Source organism: Rattus rattus, chromosome 9 (genome assembly GCF_011064425.1).
Source record: "Rattus rattus isolate New Zealand chromosome 9, Rrattus_CSIRO_v1, whole genome shotgun sequence".
Taxonomy (NCBI): domain Eukaryota; kingdom Metazoa; phylum Chordata; class Mammalia; order Rodentia; family Muridae; genus Rattus; species Rattus rattus.
In genome coordinates this window covers 16749413-16773887 of record NC_046162.1, presented here as the reverse complement: position 1 = coordinate 16773887, position 24475 = coordinate 16749413, and the positions used below count along the sequence as shown (strand labels likewise).

Here is a 24475-nt window from a genome sequence, read left to right as displayed (position 1 = left end):
GGGTGGTGCTCAGCTTGCTTGGCGAGACCCTACGTTCAAGTTCATGTTTCTTTCCCTGGGAGTGTGGCTGAATTTTATCAGCACCACCCTCTACCCTCTGAGATAAGCAGCCAGATGGAAACGCTTTCCAGTGAGTAGCCAGCCACACTCTGGAACACTGAAGCAAGAGGTTTGGGGCTAACTGGAAAACACAGGTCAAAGCCAGCCTGGGATCGAGTCCTGGCTGTGTGATCTCACGGGTGGCTTAACTACCCTGACAGTTTCACCAAATACATGGGGGGACAGCCAGTGCTGTGCTCAGAGCTCACAGGACAGGAGGGGACTGGCCCAGCTTTGCCCTCTATTGTGTAACATATATTTACTTTTCGTTCGGGACAATTCTTGGGATGGAAAGTCGAGCTCACATGGGCTGACTCATACCTACCCCTGAGCTGGGGCCCCCAGAGCTCCCCATAGTTCACCCTTGGCAAGAGGGGATGCTGAGCTCTGGAAGCAGGCACAGAAGAGGGTCCAAGGTGACTCATCGAGTCTTCCTGCTCCTGAGTCACCCCTAGAGTATTTACTTCAGTCCCTCACCCACTGGGGCCCTGGCAGCCTCCCCCTGTCTGATGGGTACCCCACCCTGTGGTCACTTCAGGAAGGCAGGCTCCCATGACTCCCTGCTACCCTCCCTAGACTCAGGTATGCACCCAGGTATGAGTTGTGTTTGTTGCCAAAATATGGAGACAACTCCACTATGGTTGAATGGTGATTGCTCTGATCCCCGGGGCCCTGTCCCTGTCCCCATATGGCCTAGCTACCCAAAGCTCAGACACCTCATAGTAGGGCTATCCCTGAGCCTCTCACACTCACCATGAGGGCTTCTTTGCAAGGAAGTCACCCCATCAGGGCAGAGTGGTTCTAGGTGGGGCTAAACAGGCTCTGCCAGGCACAGCATCCCTGCGGGGCAGACTGCCCGGCCTCCCGTCCACGCCCAGCTGCTTCTTCCTGCCTGCTGCCTGCTCCTCTCCTTCTGGGCCATGCCAGGCTCATGAAGAGCAGACCAGTACAGCCGCATTCTTGGGCAAGTGTCTAGGGTGTGAATGACCCAAGGGCTGGTCAGGTCAGAAGGTCAGGGCCTTGTTCTCTCTGGTGCCCAAGTGATAGATGAGTCAGGCTACAAGGGGCAGAACAAGAAACCAAACCAGGTATTAGTTTGAAGCTCTTCTGGGGCTTAGCCACGCCCCCAGCTCTGTGGCTTCGGGGAGATAGTTCAATCTCCCTGACAAATGAGAAGAACTTGGGAGCTGAGATGCCAAGTCTGAGTTCTTTCATCTCCTTGTGGTGTGACCCTGAGCAAGTATCTCCAACTCTCTGAACCTCAGTTTTCATATCTGTAAAATGGGAGCATGCCAAAGATGTAAAATAAAGGCAGGTAATACAAAGTGCATCCTCACAGGGCCTTGACTAGAGCACCCAGATGCCTAACCCTGAGGGACATGATGGATGGGCCACTGCTCTGTACTTTTCAGCTACAACTGCCTGATCGTGACATGCCGCCCAAGTCCCCAGACACTCAGGACTAGGTGTTGGAGCAGCCCCTCGTTCCCACCACATCAACCACTTGCTGGACGAAGACTGTGTGATTGGTAATCTCACTGAGTGAATGAGTGTGGTCCCAGGGAAGATCCCCAGAGCACCGGGCAAGAGTTAGTAGTCCTGAGTCAGAATTATGGTGGAAGAGTAGTTTCTTTCTCCACCCATCCATCCGTCTGTCTGTCCATCTATCCATCCGTCCACCCAGTCACCCATCCACCCGCCCACCCGTCCATCTGAACACCTACCCACCCATTCACCCATCCATCCACTCACCCACCCACTCACCTACCCACTCACCAATCATCCATCCACTCACCCACTCACTCACTCACCCACCCACCTGTCCGTCTGTCTGTCCATCCATCCATCCATCCATCCATCCATCCATCCATCCATCCGTTCAATATTGACCTATTTATTTACAGGCAGGATCTCATGCACCCTGTTGGCCTGAGGCTCCCTTGGTAGGCTAGGCTAGCCCCAAGCTCATTATACAGCAGAAAATGACCTTGAATTTCTAATCCTTCTGCCTCTACCTTCTAAGTCTTGGAATTACGAGCACACCTGGTTCATGTGGTGCTAGGGATGGTACCTGGGATTTCTTCATGCTAGGTAGGCGTTCTGTCAACTGAGCCATATCCCCAACCCATCATATCACCTAATATTTACTGATCAGACAAGCGAAGTCCCAGCTCTTCAGGACGTGATATCAGGATGGAACCCTCAGAGGGCTTGCTGTGGAGAAGCAGGGTGAGGATAGGAGATGAAATAAGTTCAAGGTCTCCAAACAGAGCAGCCCAGCAGACAAAGGGACATTGCACGCAGATGCTACTGAGTGTGTGTGCACATGCGTGTGTGTGTGTGTGTGCGTGTGTGCAGGGCAGGGCTGGAACACTGTGGGGTGAGAGGAAGGAAGAACCTCAGTTATAGGCACCCAAGGTCCCTCATGTCCTGCATTACTGGCATTTCCATGGCAACCAGGCTTTCCTCACCTGTTGCTGGGGAAGGGAAGTGTACCCAGGGGCCCTAGTGCTTCCTTCATGTGCATGTAGTTAGCACCTGCTGTATGTCCGACCCAGGAGTTACGACAGCAAGTGATCGAGGCATGTCCTCGTGTGTAGGAGATGACGGAACAGTCAGTCATATTGTTTTCTCTGTGTTCATGCATTTATACATTCTGGCATGTTTGGGTACATATATGTATGCATGGGTGCATGTGTACAAATGTGTGTGCGCATGTGAAGGGAACCTCGGGTGTTCCTCAGGCACTGTTTACCTTGCCTCAGTTTCGGTTTCTTTGTTTTTGTTTTTTTGGTGTTTTTGGTTTTCGAGACAGGGTTTCTTTGTGTAGCCCTGGCTGTTCTGGAACTCACTCTGTAGATCAGGCTGGCCTTGAACTCAGAGGTCTACCTGCCTCTACTTACCAAGCTTTTGGTTTTGTTTGTTTTGTTTGTCATTTTTGGGGGGGGGTTGTTTTTGTTGAGATAGGGTTTCTCACTCTAGTTAGACCTAGTTAGAGCGATTTGGTTAGATGATCTTGTCAGCGAGCTCCAGGGAATCTGTCTTTGCCTCCCAGCTCCGGAACTACAAGTGTGCACCATCAGCCCCATTTAAAAACGTGCTGTATTTTTAGTTTATGTGAACAAGTGTTGGACTGTGTGTGTTTACATGTACCACAGGTGTGCCTGGTGCAAAAGAGGGCGCCCAGTCTCTGGAACAGGGGTCTCAATCAGTTTCCATCTGCTCCATGGGTACAGGGAGATGAACCTGGGTCCTCTGCAAGAGCAGCACATAGTTCTTAACTGCTAAGCCATCCCCAGCTCCAACGTATAAATCCGGTCCTCATGCTTGCATGGCCCATATTTTACAGACTGAGCTGTGTTCCCAGTCCACCACTTTAAAAAAGAAAGAAAGAGAGAAGAGAAGATGGGAGGGGAGAGGGAGGGAGGAGAGAGAGAGGAGAGGAGGGAGAGGAGAGAGAGAGAGAGAGAGAGAGAGAGAGAGAGAGAGAGAGAGAGAGAGAGAGAGAGAGAGAGAGGTGCACAACTGCCAACCAGTCGAGGAGTGCCAATAAGCGAGCAGCAGGCGAGCAGCCCCCACAGCTGGACCCTGTGCAGGCGGAGAAAGAATCTGGGGGATATGACGTCACAAGGAAGGAAGCCTGTGATGTAGTGTGAGCAGAGGCGATTAAATTAAATACGCCTGCCAATCTGCCATGATCTGCCCATTAGGTCTCTGACCTTGTCCCTCTCTGCTGAGCTCAAACATTCCAGCCTGGGACCCTGTGGCCAAGCTCCCATCCACTGCTCTCCCAGCCTTTCTCGGGTCACAGACTCAAACTTAATCCCACAGACTGAAATCTTATCCCAGCCTGGGCCGAGGGCCCTGACTGATGAATCCACCCTCCCCCACCCCCAGCCCCACCCCCACCCCCACCCCCAGTCCCACCCCCACCCCCGTTCTGGACAAAGCTCCCTCCTCCCAGCCCTGGGTCTCCGCCCCATCCTTTCCTGTGGGCTGGCCAAGGGCCCGCCCCTGCTACTGTGTGGGAAGTGCCCTGTTCAGGAGCTTTCCCAACGGGGAGATGCTGGGGAGACCCTGGAGCTGCCAGATACTCCCTGGCTGGGATTATTTTCTTTCCAATTCTGAAGATTGAGCACAGGACTACATGAATGCAAGCGTCCTTCTGAGCTCCATCCTCAGCCCTTTAAAAAAAAAAATATATATATACTTATATATATAAAAATATAAAAATATATAAATATATATATTTATAGCTGGGCATAGTGACTCATACCTTTAACCCTAGCACTAGGGAGGCAGAGACAGGTGGGTCTTCTGTGAGTTCATGGCCAGCCTATCTAGTGAGTTCCAGGACAACCAGAACTATATAGTGAGACCCTGTCTCAAAATAAGTAAATGTATACAAATAAAATTTAAAATATATGTATTTACTTATTATTTATTTATATTTTGAGATAGACCCTCACTAAGTTCCCCCAGCTGGATTTGAACTCGCTCCATAGCCCTTGAACGTTCATCCTCCTGCTTCAGTCTCCAGCGTGGCTACATGGCTACGATTACAGGCCTGTGTCACCAGGCTGAATTGGGAGGCTGAAAGTCTGGCCGTTTATTTTGCTTATGTGGACGTGTCAAAGGTGTCTATTTGTGTAAACTTGCCCAGCTGTGTGCTGGGTGTTGTCACGTCGAGGAGCTCCGGAGAGTCAGCTGGTTGGTGGGGCTGAGGACTGAGGACCCTGGAGTCGGCTCCGTGGACATGAGAGACTCCATGATCTGCCCAAGCCTGTGAACAGAAAACCGCAGGGAGGGTGAGGACCCAGTCGACCTCTGCCCTGTCATCGTCACAGGCTCCGGTGTCTGCCCTGTGGGGGTGACCCTGCAGGAACGGGATTCTCCTTCCTCTGGCTGAAGGCTCTCCTCACTTTCCCCTTCATCCACTAAAGTTATCCATGTGGCATTTACCTGTGCTTCAGATCCTGGGCCTCGTCCCTTGCCTATTCTTCATTTCCAGCTTGCTGCAAGCTTCTAGGCTCCTCCTCCTTCCCAGCTCCCCTCTTCTTCTCTCCCTCCTCCCAGCCCCTCTTCCTTTCTTCTTGTTTTAGATTCTTCCTCCGTCCTCCCTGTTCTCAGGCCCTTCCTAGTCTCTTCATCCTCCCTATTCTCAGGTCTCCCCTCCCCCTCCCTCCTTCCTCTATCCTCCTTTCTCTTCTTTTCCCTCCTCCTCTTCCCCTCTTCCCTCCTCACTTGTTCACTAGCACAGCAGGCAGACGCTGGACAACCCCCAAGATCTGTGTTCTCACACAGTCTCTGAACAATCCGTTCTGTGCCGCCTCCCATGCTGATGGTCTCCCCCTGAGCCTGCTCCTGCCTCAGGACCTTTGTGCCTCCTCAGTCTCTGCTGACTCAGGTCTACCTTCCTCCTGATTTTTTTTTTTTTTTTAAGATTTATTTATTATATATAAGTACACTGTAGCTGTCTTCAGACACACCAGAAGAGGGCATCAGATCTCATTACAGATGGTTGTGAGGCACCATGTGGTTGCTGGGAATTGAACTCAGGACCTCTGGAAGAGCAGTCAGTGCTCTTAACTGCTGAGCCATCTCCTCCTGCTTTTTAACTGCCCCTATCAAGTGCACAGTGCAGCCTGATGCGCTGCAGAACTGGCCCCTTGTCTCTCTCTGAACCCAGTCCCAGATGTGCTATGCATTTCTTGACAACTTCCTAATGCCCAGCACCTGCCTCTCTCCCTCCACACTTAATGAAGTATCTTTGCCAGGAACACTGAGGTGAAAGCTGGTGCCCAACTCTTCCCTTCCTACTGATCTTGAGAGACAGGAAGTTTTCTCTCTCTTTTTCTGGGGAGCTTAGGGTGTGGCCAGGAGGGACAGAATCCCCTCCCCTCACCATGTTCTCTCTTCAAGCTTCATGGTCTGATCTAGGAGCGTAGAGGGAGGGGACCCCAGGACAGACTGAGTCTTGTTCCTGTTTTGGGGTGCAGGAGCACACGCCCAGCCTCAGCCTCTGTGCCTTATTTGTTTGCTCTCTCCCCACATGAAGCCTCTCTCTGCAGATGGCCTGGAGCTCCAGTGAGGCCAGAAACCAGCTCCATTCAGAGCCTGCAGAAGGATGGATTAGCTGACACCCACCTTTAGCCCAGTGGGGCCCATTCCAGCTTCCAGGCCTCTTGGGTTGTGAGACAGGAATTCGTGTTGTGTTTCAAGCCATAAGTTTGCTACTCATGACAGCAGTCCAGGAACCAGCATGGGGTGCTTTCCCCAGTCTGCAGAGATCCTGTGTCTGAGCCAGCAGGAACACTGGGGGGGGGGGCAGGCAGGGCAAAGGCCTTGGTGATGGTAGGGAGTAAAGAAAGGTCTCCTTTCTGCATTCTGTCTCTCACCATAGATACCCTCCAACATATTCACCCAGAGTGTAGGCAAGTAACCAGTGACCACCAGGACCCTTAGGGACACTGTGGACAGAGACACTTCCAAAACACACGCTGCCTCTGTCACTTCTGAGGTGTTTTCAAAACCCAAGAGCTGGGCACGATGGTGCACACCCCTTGCTGGAAGCTCAGGAGGCCGAGGCAGAGGAGTGTGAAATAGAGACTAGCTTTGCCTCACGGTCCAAGCTTGACTCCTCCCTGGCAGGCTGTCTGTCTGGATTATCTTGACATTATTCACATGCCTTTTATCCACCTGTAAAGGCCACACTGTGAGCTCCGATGCTTGTGCACAGGGGAGTGGAATGTGGCTTGTCCACAGTGGAGTATGACTCAGTCACAGAAAGGAAGGAAAGGTGATTGGGGACACTACACTTGCCCAGCAGCCTGGAAGGAGGCCCTAGGGGTCCGTCCCCAGCAATAGATGAAACAAAAAATTCTGTGGCAGCCCACAGCTATCATCTAAGCTCTCAGGAGGCTGAGGTGAGAGGATGTTTGGCTGATTAAGCTCAGGGCTAGCCTTGGTTGTATAGCAAGACTGTGTGAAGGGGACAGAGATGTAGGCACTATAGAGACGGCTCAGCACTTAGGGTGTGGGCTAATCTCACGGAGGACCCGAGTTCAATTCCTGGGGCACCTCTAACTCTAACTCCAGGGGATCCAAGGTCGCGGCGACTCTGCAGGATTTGTGCTCACGTGTGCACATAATTAAAAATAGAAAAATAAATTTTAGAGTGAAATGCAATGAAAGAGGAGACAATATGGCCACACATCTGTGAACAGAGGGGCAGAATTCCCTGGGGGGGTGGGTGGATCTATGACAGCATCCACGATGCCTACAGAGCCACCCAGCCCTGTGTGTCCCCCACCCCATACTGAGGCCCCTCCACTATTTAAAGTCTTCTCCCTTTTTTGTGAGCTTTGGCTCACAGGCGACTCTGGGTGGAGTCCGGAAGCCTTCGTGGAAATGCACAGACTTAGGGAGGGCTAGGGTTCAGAGTGGACAGGGCCTGACTGTGCAGGGCCCTGGAGCGGCTCCTCTAGACCCTGCTCCTGCCTTATCAAAGCTGCAGAGTGACTGGGAATACTGTGTGGTGTTGTCCAGGTTACAACCAGAACAGCTGTGCACAGAAGCCCCAACCATGACCTGGATGGCCCTAAAGGGTCCCCAACAACGAGGCCCTGAGCTGTGAGCTGAGAACTGGAGAAAGCACAGGTGGAGGACACCAGGGACAGATCCCATATCTGTCAGGAGCAGTGGGTGGGCGGTTGCTGGGGCAGGCTGAGAGGAGAGGCAGCCTCTTGAGGGTGAAAATGTGTGACGACATACTGCCACTCTGGTTACACAGCCTTTTGAATGCGCTGGAAGTTGTCGTACTGCAGAGAGATGGATGGCTGCAGTAAGCACTCTCATGTTATGTGTATTTTATTTCTGAGTGAGTGTGTGTGTGTGTGTGTGTGTGTGTGTGTGCATGTACGTGTGAGGATGCAGATGCTTGAGTGTGCAAACGCATAAGGAGACTAGGTGTCCTCCTTTTTCCTTTTTGTTTTTGAGACAGGGTTTACTGGCTAGTTGTATGTCAACTCAACGTAAGCCAAAGTCGTCTGAGAGGAGGGGACCTTGATTAAGAAAATGCCTCTGTTAGATCAGGCGGTAGGCAAGCCTGTAAGGCATTTTCTTTTTTTTTTTTTTTTTTTTTTTTTTTTTTTTTTTTTTTTTTTTTCTGGAGCTGGGGACCAACCCAGGGCCTTGTGCTTGCTAGGCAAGCGCTCTACCACTGAGCTAAATCCCCCAACCTGTAAGGCATTTTCTTAGTTAGTGATTGGTGGGGGGAGGGCCCAGCCTGTGCTGGGTGATGCTGTTCCTGGGCTGGTGGTCCTGGGTTTTATAAGAAGGCAGGCTGAGTAAGCCATGAGGAGCAAGCCAGTAAGCAGCACCCCTCTGTGGCCTCTGCATCAGCTCCTGCCTCCAGGTTCCTGCCCTGTTTGAGTTCCTGTGCTGATTTCCTTGGACGGTGGACAGTGATATGGAAGTATAAGCCAAAGAAACCCTTTCCTCTCCAACTTGCTGTAGGTCATGGTGTTTTGTCCGCCATAGCAATAGTAACTCTAACTAAGACGCAAGGTTTCTCCTGGAACTCACTCTGCAGACCAGGCGGGCCTCAAACTCAGAGATCTGCCTGCCTCTTCCTCCTGATTAATGGCATGCACTGCCACACCCAGCTAGGTGTCTTTTTGAGCACTCTCCACTATACCTTTTGAGGCAGGGTCACCCTTGAATCCTAAACTCACCAATTCTTTTATTGAGCTTGCTTTACGGATCGCCGTCCTCTGCACATGTGGTGGCCACACCTGCCTGGCACTCACATGCACACCAAGGAGCCCCGCCCCAGTAATCACTTGCTTGGCAAGTTACCCACCAAGCCATCTTCCCACACCCCCATCACTCATTTACTGTTTATGCCAATTTGTTTATGTTTTATTTTATTTATTTTTATTTTATGTGCATTGGTGATTGGCCTGCCTGCATGTCTGTGAAGGTCCCAGAGCCCCTGGAACTACACAGAGTTGTGAGTTACTATGTGGGTGCTGGGCATTGAACCCAGGTCCTCTGGAAGGACAGCCAGGGCTCTTTAACCACCGAGCCGTCTCTCCAGCCCCTCTACTTACTGTGGACGTTTGGTGGTATTTAACGTGTCCACAGTGTTCTCCTGCACCAGCTCCCTCAAGTCCCAAGCCCTTTCTTCACAGCAGCAGCTGTTTTGGGGTTAAGTTCATTTTTATCTGAAAGACTTTAGCGAGTGTATGGAACTCTGACTACAAATGAAACAGTGGGGTTCATTATGAAAACCGTGCTAGGTTGTGTGTGTGTGTGTGTGTGTGTGTGTGTGTGTGTGTGTGTGTGTATTTTGATATTATTAATTTGTGTCCCTTGCACTGGGGCAGGACGGAACTCTGTCCATGCACATGCACCCCTCTTTCCTCAGACTTCTCTGTATCCAACAAGTCACTCACACTTCTAGATTGGTCACATTTTCCCTAAGGTTTGGAGCAGAGGAGATTGTGACTTAACCATGGTGTTGGGAAAACACCAGATGGCGGTGCTAGGGTCACTGTGCTGATCCCCGGGGAGACCACTAAAGTCCCCTCACCGAATCAAGAAAGGATAAAACATCTGAGACTTAGGACCGAACAATAGCCCGTGGCTACTTGGGTTATCTTTTGCTGCCACCTTGTGGCAATACTTGGAATTTCGCCTCCTATTTCTGTACTTAATCTAGATGGGTTTAGAACATGCTGTCTGCGCCGTCCGGATAAGATCTTACCTGGGATGCCACCACGAATGGACGGCAACAATATCAGGGCCATTTCCTTTGTTCTTGCAGGGTGAAATGATAGTTGAGAGAATGGAGGGCTTATGGGAGTGAAGCTGATCCCTGGGCACCCTGGGAAACCTGGCAGGGTTTGGATGCTGCTGAAGTTAGAAGAATGGGAAAAAAAAAAAAAAAAAAAAAAGGGTGACCCTGTTCCTGACTATCTCGGCACTTTCACCATGCCTACCTTACCAAATAATAAGCATTACCTCATTTATTCTTTAAAATTTATTTTTATTATTTTAAATTATGTATATGTTTATGTTGAATACTGGTGCATGCTGAGGTCAGATAGCTGGATCCCCCTGGAACTGGGGTTAGAGGACGTTGTGAGCCGCTTGACCTGGGTGCTTGGAATTGAACTCCACTCCTCTCTAGTACCTGCTTCTATCTACTAAGCTGTCTCTCCAGCCTGCCTAATTTATTTATTTAATGTCGGAGGGCCCGACCTTTAGTGGACGCTCTGTAAAGGTGTGAAGAGTGAATAAACAATGCATTCAGAAGGGTTTGGGCTGAACCACTGCAGCTTTCGAGGAAAGATCAGGTGGAGAATGAGCTCAAGGCTAGGGGTTAGCCGGACGTTCACATCTGTAATTCCAACACTCCGGAGGTTGAGGTAGTATAGCCGTGACTGGTCTCCAGTATGAATTCCGCCTCAAAACAAACCGAACCAAAAACCAAAAAGTTCAGGTGCCGTAGGTTGAAGAAGAGGTTACTCAGCGAGGTAGCTGTGGATAGGGAAGTCGCGCTGTGTAACTCTGGGCAGGTTCCAGTGAATGGGGTGGGTGGGGGCGCGTCCTGGGGGGGCCGGGTCCTCATGGGGGCGGAGATTGGGCTGGGGGCGGAGCTTTGTTGATTCTGGGTGAATGTGGACAGGGTCAATATGGGTGGGGCCTTCTCGAGTCGTGGCCAATAGGGAGCACGGGTAAGGCTGAAGGCGTGACCAAGTGAGGGATGAGTAAAAGTGAGAGACAGGCTTAAGGCAGGGGGCAGAGTCTGGCTGGGGCGGGGTTGGGACTAGACCAATCAAGGAGCAAGATAATCTTGTGGGGGTGGTGCCAGGCCAGGCCAGACTCTCTCGCTGTCCCGGGTCCTGGAGCTCTCCAGGCCGGGCACGTCTGTCACTGCTCTGATCACTCTTCTGCCTGCCAGGCCACTGCTCATGTAAGAACGTGTAAGAGGCTGGGGCAAGACTGAAGTTATTGAGCTCCTGGTTCTGCTCTCCGGACAAGGCGCTTTCTGGGGATCTGGCGAGCTCAGCTCCCAGGTCAAGCAGGTGCCAGAGCACTGCGCTGTGTCTCCAGCAGTTCTGAGGGTGAGCGGAGCAGCGGGGCCTGCGCATGTATGCGTGTTTGAATAGCTTTGTGTGGGTGCGCGCTTGTGTGCACCTGGGGGAATAGAGTGTGCGTGTGGGGAGTTGCTGCAGGGAGCTGAGTGCCTGTGCAAAGTTCTCTGCTGCGTGTACAAGGGCTGTCCTGTGTGGGAGTGGGGTGCAGGTGAAACCTCCAGAAGGGTGCACGTGTCAGGGTATCATGGAGGAAAATGAAAGGGAGGGCAGGAACAAAAATGCTGGGGAGTGGGCATAGGGCAGGATGTCCGCGGCAAGTCATGGGGAGAATGTGTGAGGACAGTCGTGGGAATGTAAGAATTGCAAATGCGTGTGCCTGCTTGAGTGGGTGGCATCGAGGGTGCCTCTGAAAGAGTGGGGATGGGGAGACCGCATGAAGTGTTGCTTGCTCTGAGGGCTGAATGTTGGGGTGCAGGGGAGTGGACGGGTACCTGGTCTGGGTTAGCTGATAATCCTATCAGTTTCTTACTTTGAGGGCTGGGGCTGCCTGACACCTGGTAGGCAGTGCCCATGCTTCGTGTGGAGGGAACTGACGCCTCACCAGAAACTCTTTATTTCCAGCTTCTGTGTTCCCTCTGCCCGGGTGGTTTCTGAGTTTGAACATGGTGCAGAAATACCAGTCTCCTGTCCGGGTATACAAGTATCCATTTGAGCTGGTCATGGCGGTGAGTGACCCCTGGCTCCTGGGCCCCTCTTGTGACTAGAGGTCAATGGTGGGAAAGAAAGAGGACATTTCAGGCTACGAAATGGGGAAAAAATTACTGAACTTTCCAGCTGCCCTGACTTCCTGACTTCTTTGCCTGGCCACCCCCTCAACCCCTGTCATGCCTCTTGGAACCCTGCCGAGCAGATAAAGCACAAGATCTAGATGATGGCATGTGCTGTAGTCCTTGCATTCAAAGGCTGAAGCAGGAGGATCAGGAGTTCAAAGCCATCCTGGGCTACGTAGAAACAAAAAGAAGGGATGGAGATGCGGCCGCCCAGTGTAAGCGTGTGTATGAATGTCTTGCACTGGGCAGTTGCGTGCCTAGGCATGACCACGGATCCTTGGCCTTCCAGATCAGGTCTTTGCACTGAGGCCAGAGCTAGAACACTCTGGATTCCACTCTGCATCCTGGAGCTTCAGTCTCCCTTGGGGAAAGGGGACAGTGCTGTGGACTTGAGGTAGACAGTAATAGATGTGACTGGTGTCCCAGAAGCCACACGAGGTCTAGAGCTGGAGGAGAAGCACAGTGGTGAATGCTTGCAGAGCATGCAGAAGGCTCTGAGTTCCATGCCTAGCATACACACACACACACACACACACACACACACACACACACACACACACACACACACACACACACACACACACACACACACACACACGGGGTAGTGAGAGGATAAGGTTTTATAAATGCATATTGAAATGTGTCCAACCTGGCCCATGGCTACATGTGTCCCAGGATAGCTATGCATGTGGCCCAGTCCTTATATGCTAAAGCATCCTATCAGTGTCAAAAGTTAGACACCCCACTAGTGTTTAAAACACCAATGTCTCCCCCACTTTGCTGCACCCCACTGCCAACCCCAGCTTTTTTTCAAGATCCCATCTCAGCTAGGGGATCTGCACATGTGTCCTGTCTGATCCAACTCTAGGAGGCCACACGCTTGTGTTTTTCTAGCAGTGGAAAGTAAAGGCCTACAGAAGGCATCAATGTTGCAGTTCATGGCTGGTTCCCAGGACAGTGATGCTGACAAGCCGGGAGCCTGGGAGCAGGTGACCCCACCTCATCTTCTGCTGCCTATCTTTAAGATGGGGATCCCTGCTTTCCCAATCATGGTGATGGGCTGTTTGAACTGGTATCTGCAGCTCCTACAGCGGGCTCTGATGGAGAGGAAATGAGCCATGAACTCTGCCTCGCACCTCGGCTCGTGCAGCAGGCTGTGGGTTCCCTTTCTTTGCCGTGGGGCTGTGACTCCAGAGGGGAGGCTGAAACCTCGCCACTTTGGTCAGAAGCACAGGAACAAGGCTACAGAATAAGGTTGTCATTGATTAACAGTGTGTGTGTCTAGAATAAGGTTGTCACAGGTGATTAACAATGTGTATATATGTGTGTAGTTGTGTGTGTATATGTGTATATATGTGTGTGTGTAGGTATGTGTGTGGTATGTTTGTGTATATATGTGTATGTATATGTATGTGTGTATGAATGTATGTGTGTAGGTGTGTGTGTGTATGTGTGTGCATGTGTGTGTATGTGTGTGTATGTGTGTGTATGTGTGTGTATATGTGTGTATGTGTGTGTATGTGTGTGTGTGTGTATGTATGTGTGTGTGTGTGTGTGTGTGTGTGTGTGTGTGTATGTGTGTGTTGTGTGTGTGTGTGTGTGTGTGTGTGTGTGTGTGTGTGTGTGTGTGTGTGTGTGTGTGTGTGTATGTGTGTGTGTGTGTGTGTATGTGTGTGTATATATATGTGTGTGTGTGTATGTATGTGTGTATGAATGTATGTGTATGAATGTGTGTGTATGTGTGTGCATGTGTATATGTATGTATGTGTCTATGCATGTGTGTGTGAATGTATGCCTGTGTGTATGTGTGTGTATGTATGTGTATGTGTGTGTATGTGTGTGTGTGTATGTGTGTGTGTGTGTGTGTGTGTGTGTGTGTGTGTGTGTGTGTGCATGTGTGTTGGTCTCAGTACACAGCTTACTTCATACCAAGCAGATGAGGAATACCAGAGGGTGTGCCTCAGTCTGTGGAGTGTTCTCTCAGCGTGAACAAAGCCCTGGGCTCGGTCCTCAGCACCTCGTCGTTTCATATCATAGTGCTCCACCATAATCCCAGGCCAGAGGCTTAGAGGTAGGAGGCTGCTTAGCCTCAGTTTGTCGTGATTTCAAGGCTAGCCTGAGCTACTTGAGACCCTGTATAAAAGAGAAAGGCTCATGAGATGGCTCACTGGGTAAAGGTCTTCGAGCCTGATCACCTGAGTTCCATTCCTGGCACCCAAGTGGTGGAAGAGAATAGATTTCCACAAATTGTCCCCTGACCTCCACATGCACTGCCTCCCAGATAAATAAATAAACAAACAAATAAATAAAGGTAGTTTAAACACTTAGAAAAATCTTAGGAAGTGGAGGGGAAATGGTTAGGTAACTAAGTAACTAGTGGTCCCGGCTACTCACATTTCCTCAGCTTCTGAGCCCATTCATTCATTGAGTAGAAGAGAGAGTTTGTCCTCTCCTAGGATTGTCTCAAAACCCTTTCAGACATGAAGCCAAGACACAGGTCTGGAGGGTGGAAAGTGACTTGCCATGTGGGCTTAATAAATGTTAGTTCAGCCGAGCAGTGGCACATCCTTTAATCCCAGCACTCAGAAAGCAGAGGCAGGCGGATCTCTGAGTTTGAGGCCAGCCTGGTCTACAGAGTGAGTTCCAGGATGGCTACACAGAGAAACCCTGTCTCAAGAAACAAACAAAATATGTAAACTTAATTTACCATGTATAGGTTATAAAAAATATTCACAGTTGGGTGTGGTGACACATGCCTAGAACCTTAGCAGTAGGTGGGAAGATGGCAGAGGGAAGAGGATTGGGAAATCAAAGTCATTGTAAGCTATGAGGCTGTCTTAAGCCCTCATCCTCCAGCCCTAATTGAAAAAGAAGAGGAAGGAGGAGGAAAAAAGAGGAGGAGAAGGAGAAGGGGAGGGGTGGGGGAGCAGAAGGAGGAGAAAAGAAAGGAGGAAGAGAAAGAGGAAGAAGAAGAAGAGGAGGAGGAGGAGGAGGAGGAGGAAGAGGAGGAGGAGGAGAAGGAAGAGGAGGAAGAGGAGGAGGAGGAGGAGGAGGAGGAGGAGGAAGAGGAGGAAGAGGAGGAGGAGGAGGAGGAGGAGAGGAGGAGGAGGAGGAGGAGAGGGAGGAGAGAAGGAAGAGGAGGAGGACGAGGAGGAGGAGGAGGAGGAGGAGGAGGAGGAGGAGAGATTTATCTCTGAGTTGGAGGGCAGCCTGGTCTCCACAAAAAGACCCTGTCTCAAAAACCAAACCAAACCAAACCAACCAACCAAACAAACAAGCAAACAAATTAAATAGTAAATCGCATTGAGTCATCTTCAAAGTGTTCTCTAGAGGGCGGGTCACAGCCTCCTCCTCTCTTCCGTCCTGTTCTTGTCTGTGTCCAGATCCTGTAGCTTCACCACAGACAAAGACTCTTTGCTGACTGTTGACAAAACACTATTGTCCCTCAAATAGCCACATAACTACACAGAATTTGTGGCTTTGGAGGCACAAAGGGGTTGTTCTGCCCTTAATGCCCTTCTTTGTTCCTCAGCTGATGCTTGCCCTCAGCGTGGGCTCCAGGCTGGACCACTGGGGATGAGCTGCTGGCCTTTTGGTTTGTGTTTGACAGAAGTGTCTGGAGAATTGGATCAACCATCATGCTTCAAAAGCCCACCAGCAGAAACCGAAAGGCTTCTCAGATTTACCGATTGACTTCTGAAACTTTTTAAAGGTTCCTTTTTCTCCCTTTATTTATGTGTATGTAGTTATGCCTTCATGGGTTTATGTGCATGTAGACAGCCACCAAGGCTGATCATATGGGAACTGAAGTCACAAGTGGTTGGTTGTGAGCCATCTGATGTGTGTTCTGGGAACCGAACCCTGGTCCTCTCTGGAAGAGCAGTAAGTGCCTTTAGCCTCAGCCATCTCTCCAGCAAGATATCTAAAATTTTTATTACACTATTTCAGAGAGTGAAAGAGATAACAAGATATAGATAGATAGATAGATAGATAGATAGATAGATAGATTAGATGGATGGATGGATGGATGGATGGATGGATGGATAGATAGATAGATAGATAGATAGATAGATAGATAGATAGATAGATAGATAGATGATAGACAGACATCTCCAGTCAGAGGATAACTGTCTGGACTCAGTTTTCTTTTACCATGTGAGTTCTGGGAACTGAACTCAGGTCTTCAGTCTTACCACAAACACCTTCATCCACTGAGCCACCTCACTGGCCCAACTGATTGGTGTTTATTTTGAGACGGGATTTCACTCCTTAGCTCAGACTGGCCTGGAACGCACAACAATCTTCCTTGTTAGCCTCCTAACTGTGAAAACTATTTTAAAGAGTTGAGCCAAGGAAATGGCTCAGCTTGCTGTGCGTCCACGAGGCAGGGAGTGGGGCTCCCCAGCACACGTATACAAGCTGAGTGCAATCGTGTGCATCTCTAAGGCTCAGGATCGGGGTACAGAGAAGGGCAGAGCTTCAGGACTCACTGGTCAGTCAGCCTAGTAGAGATGTGCTGAGCTCCAGGATTAGTGGGCAACTGTACCTCAAAAATAAGATAGAGAGAGAGGGAAGGAGGCATGGTATCAGCTTCTGATGTCCACACTTGAACATTTCGGAGCATTACCTACACACACACACACACACACACACACACACACACAGTGAGAGAGAGGAGTGGGGAGGGAAGAGAGAACTTCGTCTGTAGACCAGGCTGGCCTAGAACTCAGAGATCCACCTGCCTTTACCTCCTGAGTGCTGGGATTAAAGGTGTGCACCACCAGTGCCTGGCTGAGTTTAGTTGTTTTTTTTTTTAATATTTATTTATTTATTATACACAAGTACACTGTAGCTGTCTTCAGACACACCAGAAGTGGGCATCAGATCTCATTACAGATGGTTGTGAGCGACCATGTGGTTGCTGGGGATTGAACTGGGGACCTCTGGAAGAGCAGTCAGTGCTCTTAACCACTGAGCCATCTCTCCAGCCCCGAGGTTAAATTTTTTAAACTGGGCATGGTGGCTCATGTACTTGGCAGTCTGAATCAGGAAGATTACAAGTTCAAGCACAGCCCTGGCTACATAGTGTCCTGAAAAGGAAAAAGAAGGAGGGGGTTGGTGTGTGTTTGTGTTTGTATGTGTGTGGTATATGCACACTTCTGATACTTTCATTGTGGGCGTTGGGGACAAAGTCTTACTATAGAGACTTGGCTTGGCCCAGAACTTGCCATGTAAGCCAGCCTAACCTTAGACTCACAGAGAACTGCCTGCCTCTGCCTAACATCATAATTCTGTGGAGTTCAGAGACACCAACCTCCCTGGATCAGGAGGTACAGGTGGTTCTAACTCCTAACGTGGGTGCTGGGAACAGAACTGGGGTCTTCCAGAAATGCAGTACACGCCTTTAACCACTGAGCTATCTCTCTAACCCTTACAGGTTTTAAACCACATGTATTCTATAAATAGCAATGCAATTTATACAATGAACAATGATATAATAGAATGATCTGATAGTAGTTCTATGTGTATGGGTATTTTGCCTGCATGCACAGATATGTGCTCCACACGGATGCCTGGTGCCAAGGACCCCCTGGAACTGGAGTTAGAGACAGTTGTGAACCGTCATGTGGTTGCTGGGAGTTGAACCCAGGTCCTCTGGAAGAGCAGCCAGTGCTTCTAACCACTGAGCCATCTCCCCAGCTCTTAACAGCCCTGATGAAAAAGGGAGGAATTTTGAGGCACCCTAGCTCCCGTTTCAAGCGAGTAGGCTGAGAGGGATAGAACAAGACACCGTCCTTTATTGGCGATAGTCTCTCACTGAAACTGAAGCTCGCTGCATTAAAGTATGGAGCTGGGGATGAAACCTGAGGCCTTGTGCTAGGTACTCACGCCATAACCGAGCCGTATCCCTAGCCACAGTCTGCTGCTTTGAACATTCTCATTCGAAATATCTTTAGCAAGACAAAACTCTCTCTGAATGGGGTTTTGGCCTTATCAGCTACACTGGACCCCAGGGAACAAGCCTGTCACCCCAGGGACCCTCCAGGGACATGTCTATAATCTCACTTGGGAAGTACATCTCCAATAGAGGCACACAGCCTGTTCCCCACTCCCTTCCCTGCCCCTGCAGGGAATCAGACCACAGGCTTGCCATGAACGGCCCCACCCTTGAAAGGTACAGGAAGTCTCCCTCCTGTGCCCTGTTGACCTCCGGTGCTCTTCAGAGTGTCCACCATGCTTCTTGCCTCTGGAGCTGGTGCCTGACCTCTCTATAGAACCTCCCCATATTGTGGCTGCTCTGGCCTGGAGTTAGTATTTCTTCTAGTAAATCCCTTATTCTTCAGGAATCCTTCTGAGCTCCCCTCCCCCGCCCCCACACAAACCTAACACTATGTTTCTTTAACTTTTGCTGCCATCTCATTGAATGTCAGTAACAACGCCCAGCACACAGCAGAACTTAGACTGGAATTTAGAGACTCCTACTCCATATAGTGAGTTTACATCATGGCCCTTGGTAAAACCCCCGGGTCCAAATCTTGGTGGTGAGGCTTCAGAAATGCCCTCAATCCTTTCTTGTGTGGCTACTGTCCCGGGGTGTCTGGGGCTCCAAATCTCCTCGGATCCCACCCATGTAAAGAGGAACGAGGGCCTGAAGCGGAATATTTTTAAGTAGTAGGCTTTCCACCGGTTGTAAAGACACGCTTCCGTCCTCCTGCAATTCAGTGTTAAAATATTTAAAGCCTTGGCCATGCTGTATTGATACACAGCGTGTAATTGAGCAATCGGATTGTTAATAAGGGGCCGGATACTCTTGCAGCCCGGGCCAAAAGCAGTTCCAGCAGAATGGTTGCCGTGGACATCCTTTGAATAAAGCAGCTGGGGCCTTATTTAAGTGAGATTAAATGAGTTCCCTGGGGTATCATTTGATCTGGTTGCTAACTAATGAAGGGAAGCAGTTCTGCCTTGGCGACGAGCTCTGATTTGGGGTATCCCAGTGCACTGCCTAGCGAACAGTCTCCCCGTGCCAGAGGCCTTGTAGTGGAGGGGAGCGGAGCGGGTCCTCAGCCACCGTTCCTGTCAGCGAGTATTAGCTCCGGAGTGTGTCATTTTTCTGGTGACTGCTTGATTCATTTTTTAAGGGTCTTTTTCATTAAGGAAGGTTCTGGAAGCTGGCTCTGTGTCTGTCCGGTCATCCGGTTCTCTTTTTCTTCTTTGCGCGCGCGCGTGCGTGCGTGTGTGCGTGCGTGCGTGCGTGTGCCTGTGTGGATGTGGTGTCAGTGCACGAGTGTCTGGTACTCTCTGCCTTACTTCCTTGAGACGGGGTCTCTCCCAGCGAATCTCTCAGCAGCGGTGCTGTGTGTTGGGGATTACGGCTCAGACTCTCACGCAGGCGCATTCTCACCCACTGAGCCTTCACTCCGTCCCTGTTTATCTCTCTTTCCGGTTTGTTTGTTTCAGACAGGGTTTCTCTGTGTCATCCTAGCGGGCCTGGAACTCTCTATGGAGCCCAGCCTGGCTGGTATCACACCCAGGGAGATCAGCCTGCCTCTGACTCCTGAGTGCTGGGACTAAAGGTGTGCACACCACACCCCGTTCATTTATTTTAAGACTGGGGCTTGCTCTGTTGCTCTTGTCCGGCCTGGAACCCCTTATGAATACCGTGATTGCAGGATGGCCTTGAACTTGTGTCTGTCCTACTGCCTGTGTACTGATCGATGAGATCACAGCTCTGTGGTACCATGTTAGAAAAAAATTTTTTTATTAAAAAAATCTATTTTATGTGTATGAGTGTTCTAACTGCATACATGTACGTGCACCACATGCATGCGTGGTGCCCGCAGAAGTCAGAAGAGGGTGTTCGATCTCCTGTAACTGGATGATTGTGAGCCACCATGCGGGAGCTGGGAGCCGAACCTTGATTCTCTGGAAGAGCAGTAAATGCCCATCAGCAGAACCATCTTTCCAGCTCCCTATCCGACACATTTGAAGTATTTTGGTGTCCCTCTTCCCCACCAGCAAGGCCTCATGCAGCCAAGGCTCAAAGGCTGTGGCTAAGACTGGCTTTGAATTCCTGACCCGCCTCCTAAGTGCTGGGACTGTATCTGTGTGCCACCAGCCAGCTTGGGTAGTTGTTGTGGTGACCAACACAGACATAGAGACCTTGGTGCAGAAACCAAAACAAATACATTCAAATAGCTGTTCCCGGTGCAGGGGCAGAGCAATGCCGTCAGGAGCCAGCGCTTGTCTCTCACATCGAGCACACAGGACTCAGAGTTCACTGCCTTAGGCCGGGCTGCAGCTCCTTGGCACGGCACCTGACGAGCACACAGGAGGCTCCAGGCTCCAACTTCAGCTCCATTAAACAAACAACAGCGACACAAAGCCCAAACAAAGCCCCACCCTGGCAACTATTTTAAGTCTCCTGTTGGTGACATTAGGGACAGATACATTGCCGGGCAACTGGCACCCCCAGAGGCCTCTCATGGCCCAACTGAGACTACCTGCAAAACACCACTTGCTCTACCGCTGCCCTGGGCTCTGGGGACCCTCCTGGTTGCTTTGCCTACAGAGACATCCTAGGTATCGGAGGGAAGAAATCAGACTATGTTTTCCCTTTCGTGTTTGGTCTGTTTCATTCAGCACCATCCAAGTTGTATGGTGTGTGTTTGTATTTTGTTTAGGTTTTGTGTGTGTGTGTGTGTGTGTGTGTGTGTGTGCACGTGCATGTGCGTGTGTGTGTATGTGTGTGTGTGTGTGTGTAGCCCTCATGCTATGGTGTAGGTATGAGAAGACAACTTTTGAGTAAACTCTTCTCACTGAACCTGCACTCTATTTTTTTTAATATTTATTCATTTATTATATATAAGTACACTGTAGCTGTTCAGACACACCAGAAGAGGGCATCAGATCTCATTACAGATGGTTGTAAGCCACTATGTGGTTGCTGGGATTTGAACTCAGGACCTTTGGAAGAGCAGTCGGTGCTCTAACCACTGAGCCATCTCTCCAGCCCTATTTTTTTTTTTTTTTAAATGACTGAGTGGTAGTCCATTATCTGGAGGAACCACACTATTAACAGATTTGTCTATCTTTTGGTAACTGACAATGTTTCTGCTCTGAACGCTCAAATGCAAACACTTATCAAATCCCTGTGGCACTGCGGGAATATTCACTTTTTAAAGACAGGCTCTCTCTGTGTAGCCTGGCTGTCCTGGAAATTGCTATATAAACCAGACTGGCCTTGAACTCACAGAGATCTGCTTGGCTCTTCTTCCCAAGTGCTGGGATCAAAGTCATAAAGTCACGCACAATGACACACTCACCCCTACACACACACACACACACACACACACACACACACACACACACACACCTTTTCTCATAGTGGGGTCGGGTTTCTTGTAGCCCAGGCTCTCTGTTCTTGAATTTACTATGTAGCTGAGAGTGACCTTGAGCTACTGGTCCTCCTGCCTCTGCTTTCTTGGGGCTGTAATTACTGGTGTGTACCACCGTGTGTGTTTTTATACAATGCTCAGGATGGAACCCAGCGATCTGTGCATGCTAAGCAAGCCCTCTACCTAGTCAACACCCATAGTCCACAGGCTCCACAGCTGCCCGTGTGTGTGTGTGTGTGTGTGTGTGTGTGTGTGTGTGTGTGTGTGTACACTGTGGGTGCCCATGGGGGCCAGAGGCATTGGATCCCTCAGAACTGGAGTTGCAGGCAGGTGTGAGCTAGCCAACCTGAATGTTGGGAAGCAGACTTAAGTTCTCTGGAAGAGCATCAGGAGGCTGTCTTTGCAGCTCAGACAACACATTCATAACTCTCCGGCCTCTCAGTAGGCCGTCACTGGAGACCAAGTAGAACTCATTCAACACGTGTCCTCTGTGGAAGAGGAGGGTTTTACAGTCAGACCACAGTTAGGGGGACGTCGTCGTATCTGAACTCTGCTGCCTGGAGGCAGGCAAGAACAGCGGAGAATGCCGGGTTGCCAAGCTCCAGCTTCCTTCTCTGCCTGCTGAGGGTGTCAATCTCCTTCTGCAAGATGGGGTACCCCGTAAGATGTGGCCTTGCAGGGACAGGCTCTGGGGAACCCATAAGATGTGGCTTCTGCGACAGGTTCCGGCCCTTGGAGCTGCTCTCTTTCTGAGAAGGCAAGCCTGGCTGTCCACCCCCACCCCACACACCCTACCCCCTGCTACCTGGCAAAGGAACTGTAACTGGATTCTTCTGTGGCCTCGTGACCCCAGAATACCCCACATACCTATTTGGTCTGGACAGACTCAGGCTTTCTTAGTGGGTGGCCAGGCCAAGGATGGGGACATGAGCTGGTAGTTGAGGCCCCTTGGCAGGGACGGAGGCTGTGTGAGCAGATTTGTGGCATAGGCAGGTCCTGTGAGCCACTGCTTGCTAGGACGTCCTGTTAAGGGAAGGGCCCTTCAGCCTCAGAATCTAGGCTGGTGTCTCTCCCAGTGCAGGGCAGCAGTGCCTGAAAGCTTTTCAAGGCTCAGTCAGGCCTGGAAGGGGAAGGTGACCAACAGAACGATTCTCCAACGCAAAACAAAGCCGCAGTTTAAGAAAAAAATGAACGTGTGCCTGGGGAGTGGCTCCATTGATGGAGTGGCCACCTCACACACACAGGGTCCTGGGTTCAGTCCCCAGCACTGTTAGATCAGAATTGGTGATGCACACCTGTGATCCCAGGATATGGGAAGTGGAGACCGGGAGATCAGAAGTTCAAGGTCGTCCTTGGCTACAGACAGAGTTTGAGCCCAGCCTGGGCAGCACGAGCCCTTGTCTTAAAACAATCAAAAGATACAGAATGTGTCCAAAGCAGGTGGGGGTGGGGAGAAAGAGAAGCAGCAGCAACAACAAAGAACAAAACATAAAAGAAAGAAAACACCTTTTGAAAGGTGTCACCAAATGCCACCTCCTTCAGGCTGTCCTCAGCACTGCTACCTGGATACGTGACAAGAGTTTACCTTGTGGGGCTGGGATTGCCCGTGTACAACCCCGGTAATGAGTATAACACGGGCTCACGGGGTATGTTGTAGGCTCCAGGTCCTTGGGAAGACCTGTGCGTGTGACCATTTGGCTTGAGGGGTAACGTGGTACAAGAACCAAGGACCCATACTCTGGCTGCTGGGGGGTCAGATGCCCACTTTTCTCCTCAAAAGCCATGCAATTGTGGGCAAGTGGCTCGGCCTCTCGGAACTTTGATTTCTCCACAGTCACATACCGACTTCCTACTTTGTTGAATTGTTGGAAGGGGCTGTGTGAAATGCCTGGAATGTTCCATGCTGACCCTCTGACTGACCCTTAGTGCTCATTGTTCTTATTGAGATGGTGACAGGAAGGCTGACTTGGGCCTCACCACTGGGAGCTCAGTCACGCTTTCCTGGGAAATGTTCTAGACCACATTCTAGAACATTCTCCTGTTAGAAGCCAAGGGCCCTCTTGGTTCTTGTTCTGGTGTGGGAAGGAACAGCTCATCTTTCTGCAGTGGGAGTAGGCAGCCTGTTTTCCTAGCTTCAGGACTGGAATATGAAATATGAGAGGCAGGAGAGTGGCTCAGATGTGGAGTCCTCTCCACTAGGCCAGTCCCCTGCCTTTGTCTGCCTCTCCTGGCCCCCACTAGCACATCTGTAAAGGGGGAACACTAGGAAGATGTGATGGGGACACCCAGCCCCCATACCATGATCCCTTGTGGCTGGTCTCAGCAGTGCCCAGGGCTACTTGGTGGCCACTGTCCTCTACCCTGTAAGTATCTATGGGTCGTCTCTCTTCCCTGCTGTACTGGGGCTCTGAGGCCTCTGGGTAAAGATGAAGCCCTCTCTTTTACAGTTGTAGAAAGCCATCTGCTTCCAGCCAGCATCCCCCGAGCCTGTTATCTGGGGTCCTCAGATGGAACTCTCCCAGTGCGAAGCAGGCTATCCATTGGCTGTGGTGCTAAGCTTGTGACCTATCTTCTCTCCCTGGGTGCCATTCAGGTGGGACCATGGCTCGATGACATGGGTCCCCTGACTGCAAATTGTCATTTTTTCACCAAAGGTGGGGCTGGGGAAGGAGCTGAGGACTTGTGGGGGAAGCAGGCTGTGATAAGACCCGCCCCCACACATGTCTGTCATTGGGAATGTTGATTAGAGCTGTCAAGGAAATGAATGGACCAAATGGAGAGGGGGCAGCATGTGCCCTGCATGAATCCCTGGAAGAAGGGTAGCTCCTTCCAGAAAGTCCCAGTGACTCATACCTCTGGTTCTTCTCCGTCTTTGAATAGATAAGCTTTTCAAACATGGAACAGCAGGTGCAAGGGCCCGTGGCAGGACAAGCCGGATGCATTCCAGAACTAGCAAGGCTAGTGCGGCTGGAACAGGATGGGGGGCCGGTGTGGGAGGTGGGTCGGTGGAGTTGGAGGCCAAAGTAAGGAGTGTGAGGTTTGGATA

At 50.5% G+C, this 24475-nt stretch overlaps 1 protein-coding gene across 1 annotated transcript in view; it reads left to right on the top strand.

Annotated features, from left to right (window-relative positions):
* Positions 1-11030: 11030 nt before the first annotated feature.
* Positions 11031-24475, top strand: part of Sec14l5 (SEC14 like lipid binding 5) — a 40208-nt gene continuing 26763 nt past the window's right edge. The window contains exons 1-2 of the mRNA XM_032912736.1: positions 11031-11231; positions 11826-11929. Coding sequence (XP_032768627.1) covers positions 11867-11929 — 63 coding nt within the window. The 5' untranslated portion in view covers positions 11031-11231; positions 11826-11866. The remainder of the gene's footprint in view (positions 11232-11825; positions 11930-24475) is intronic.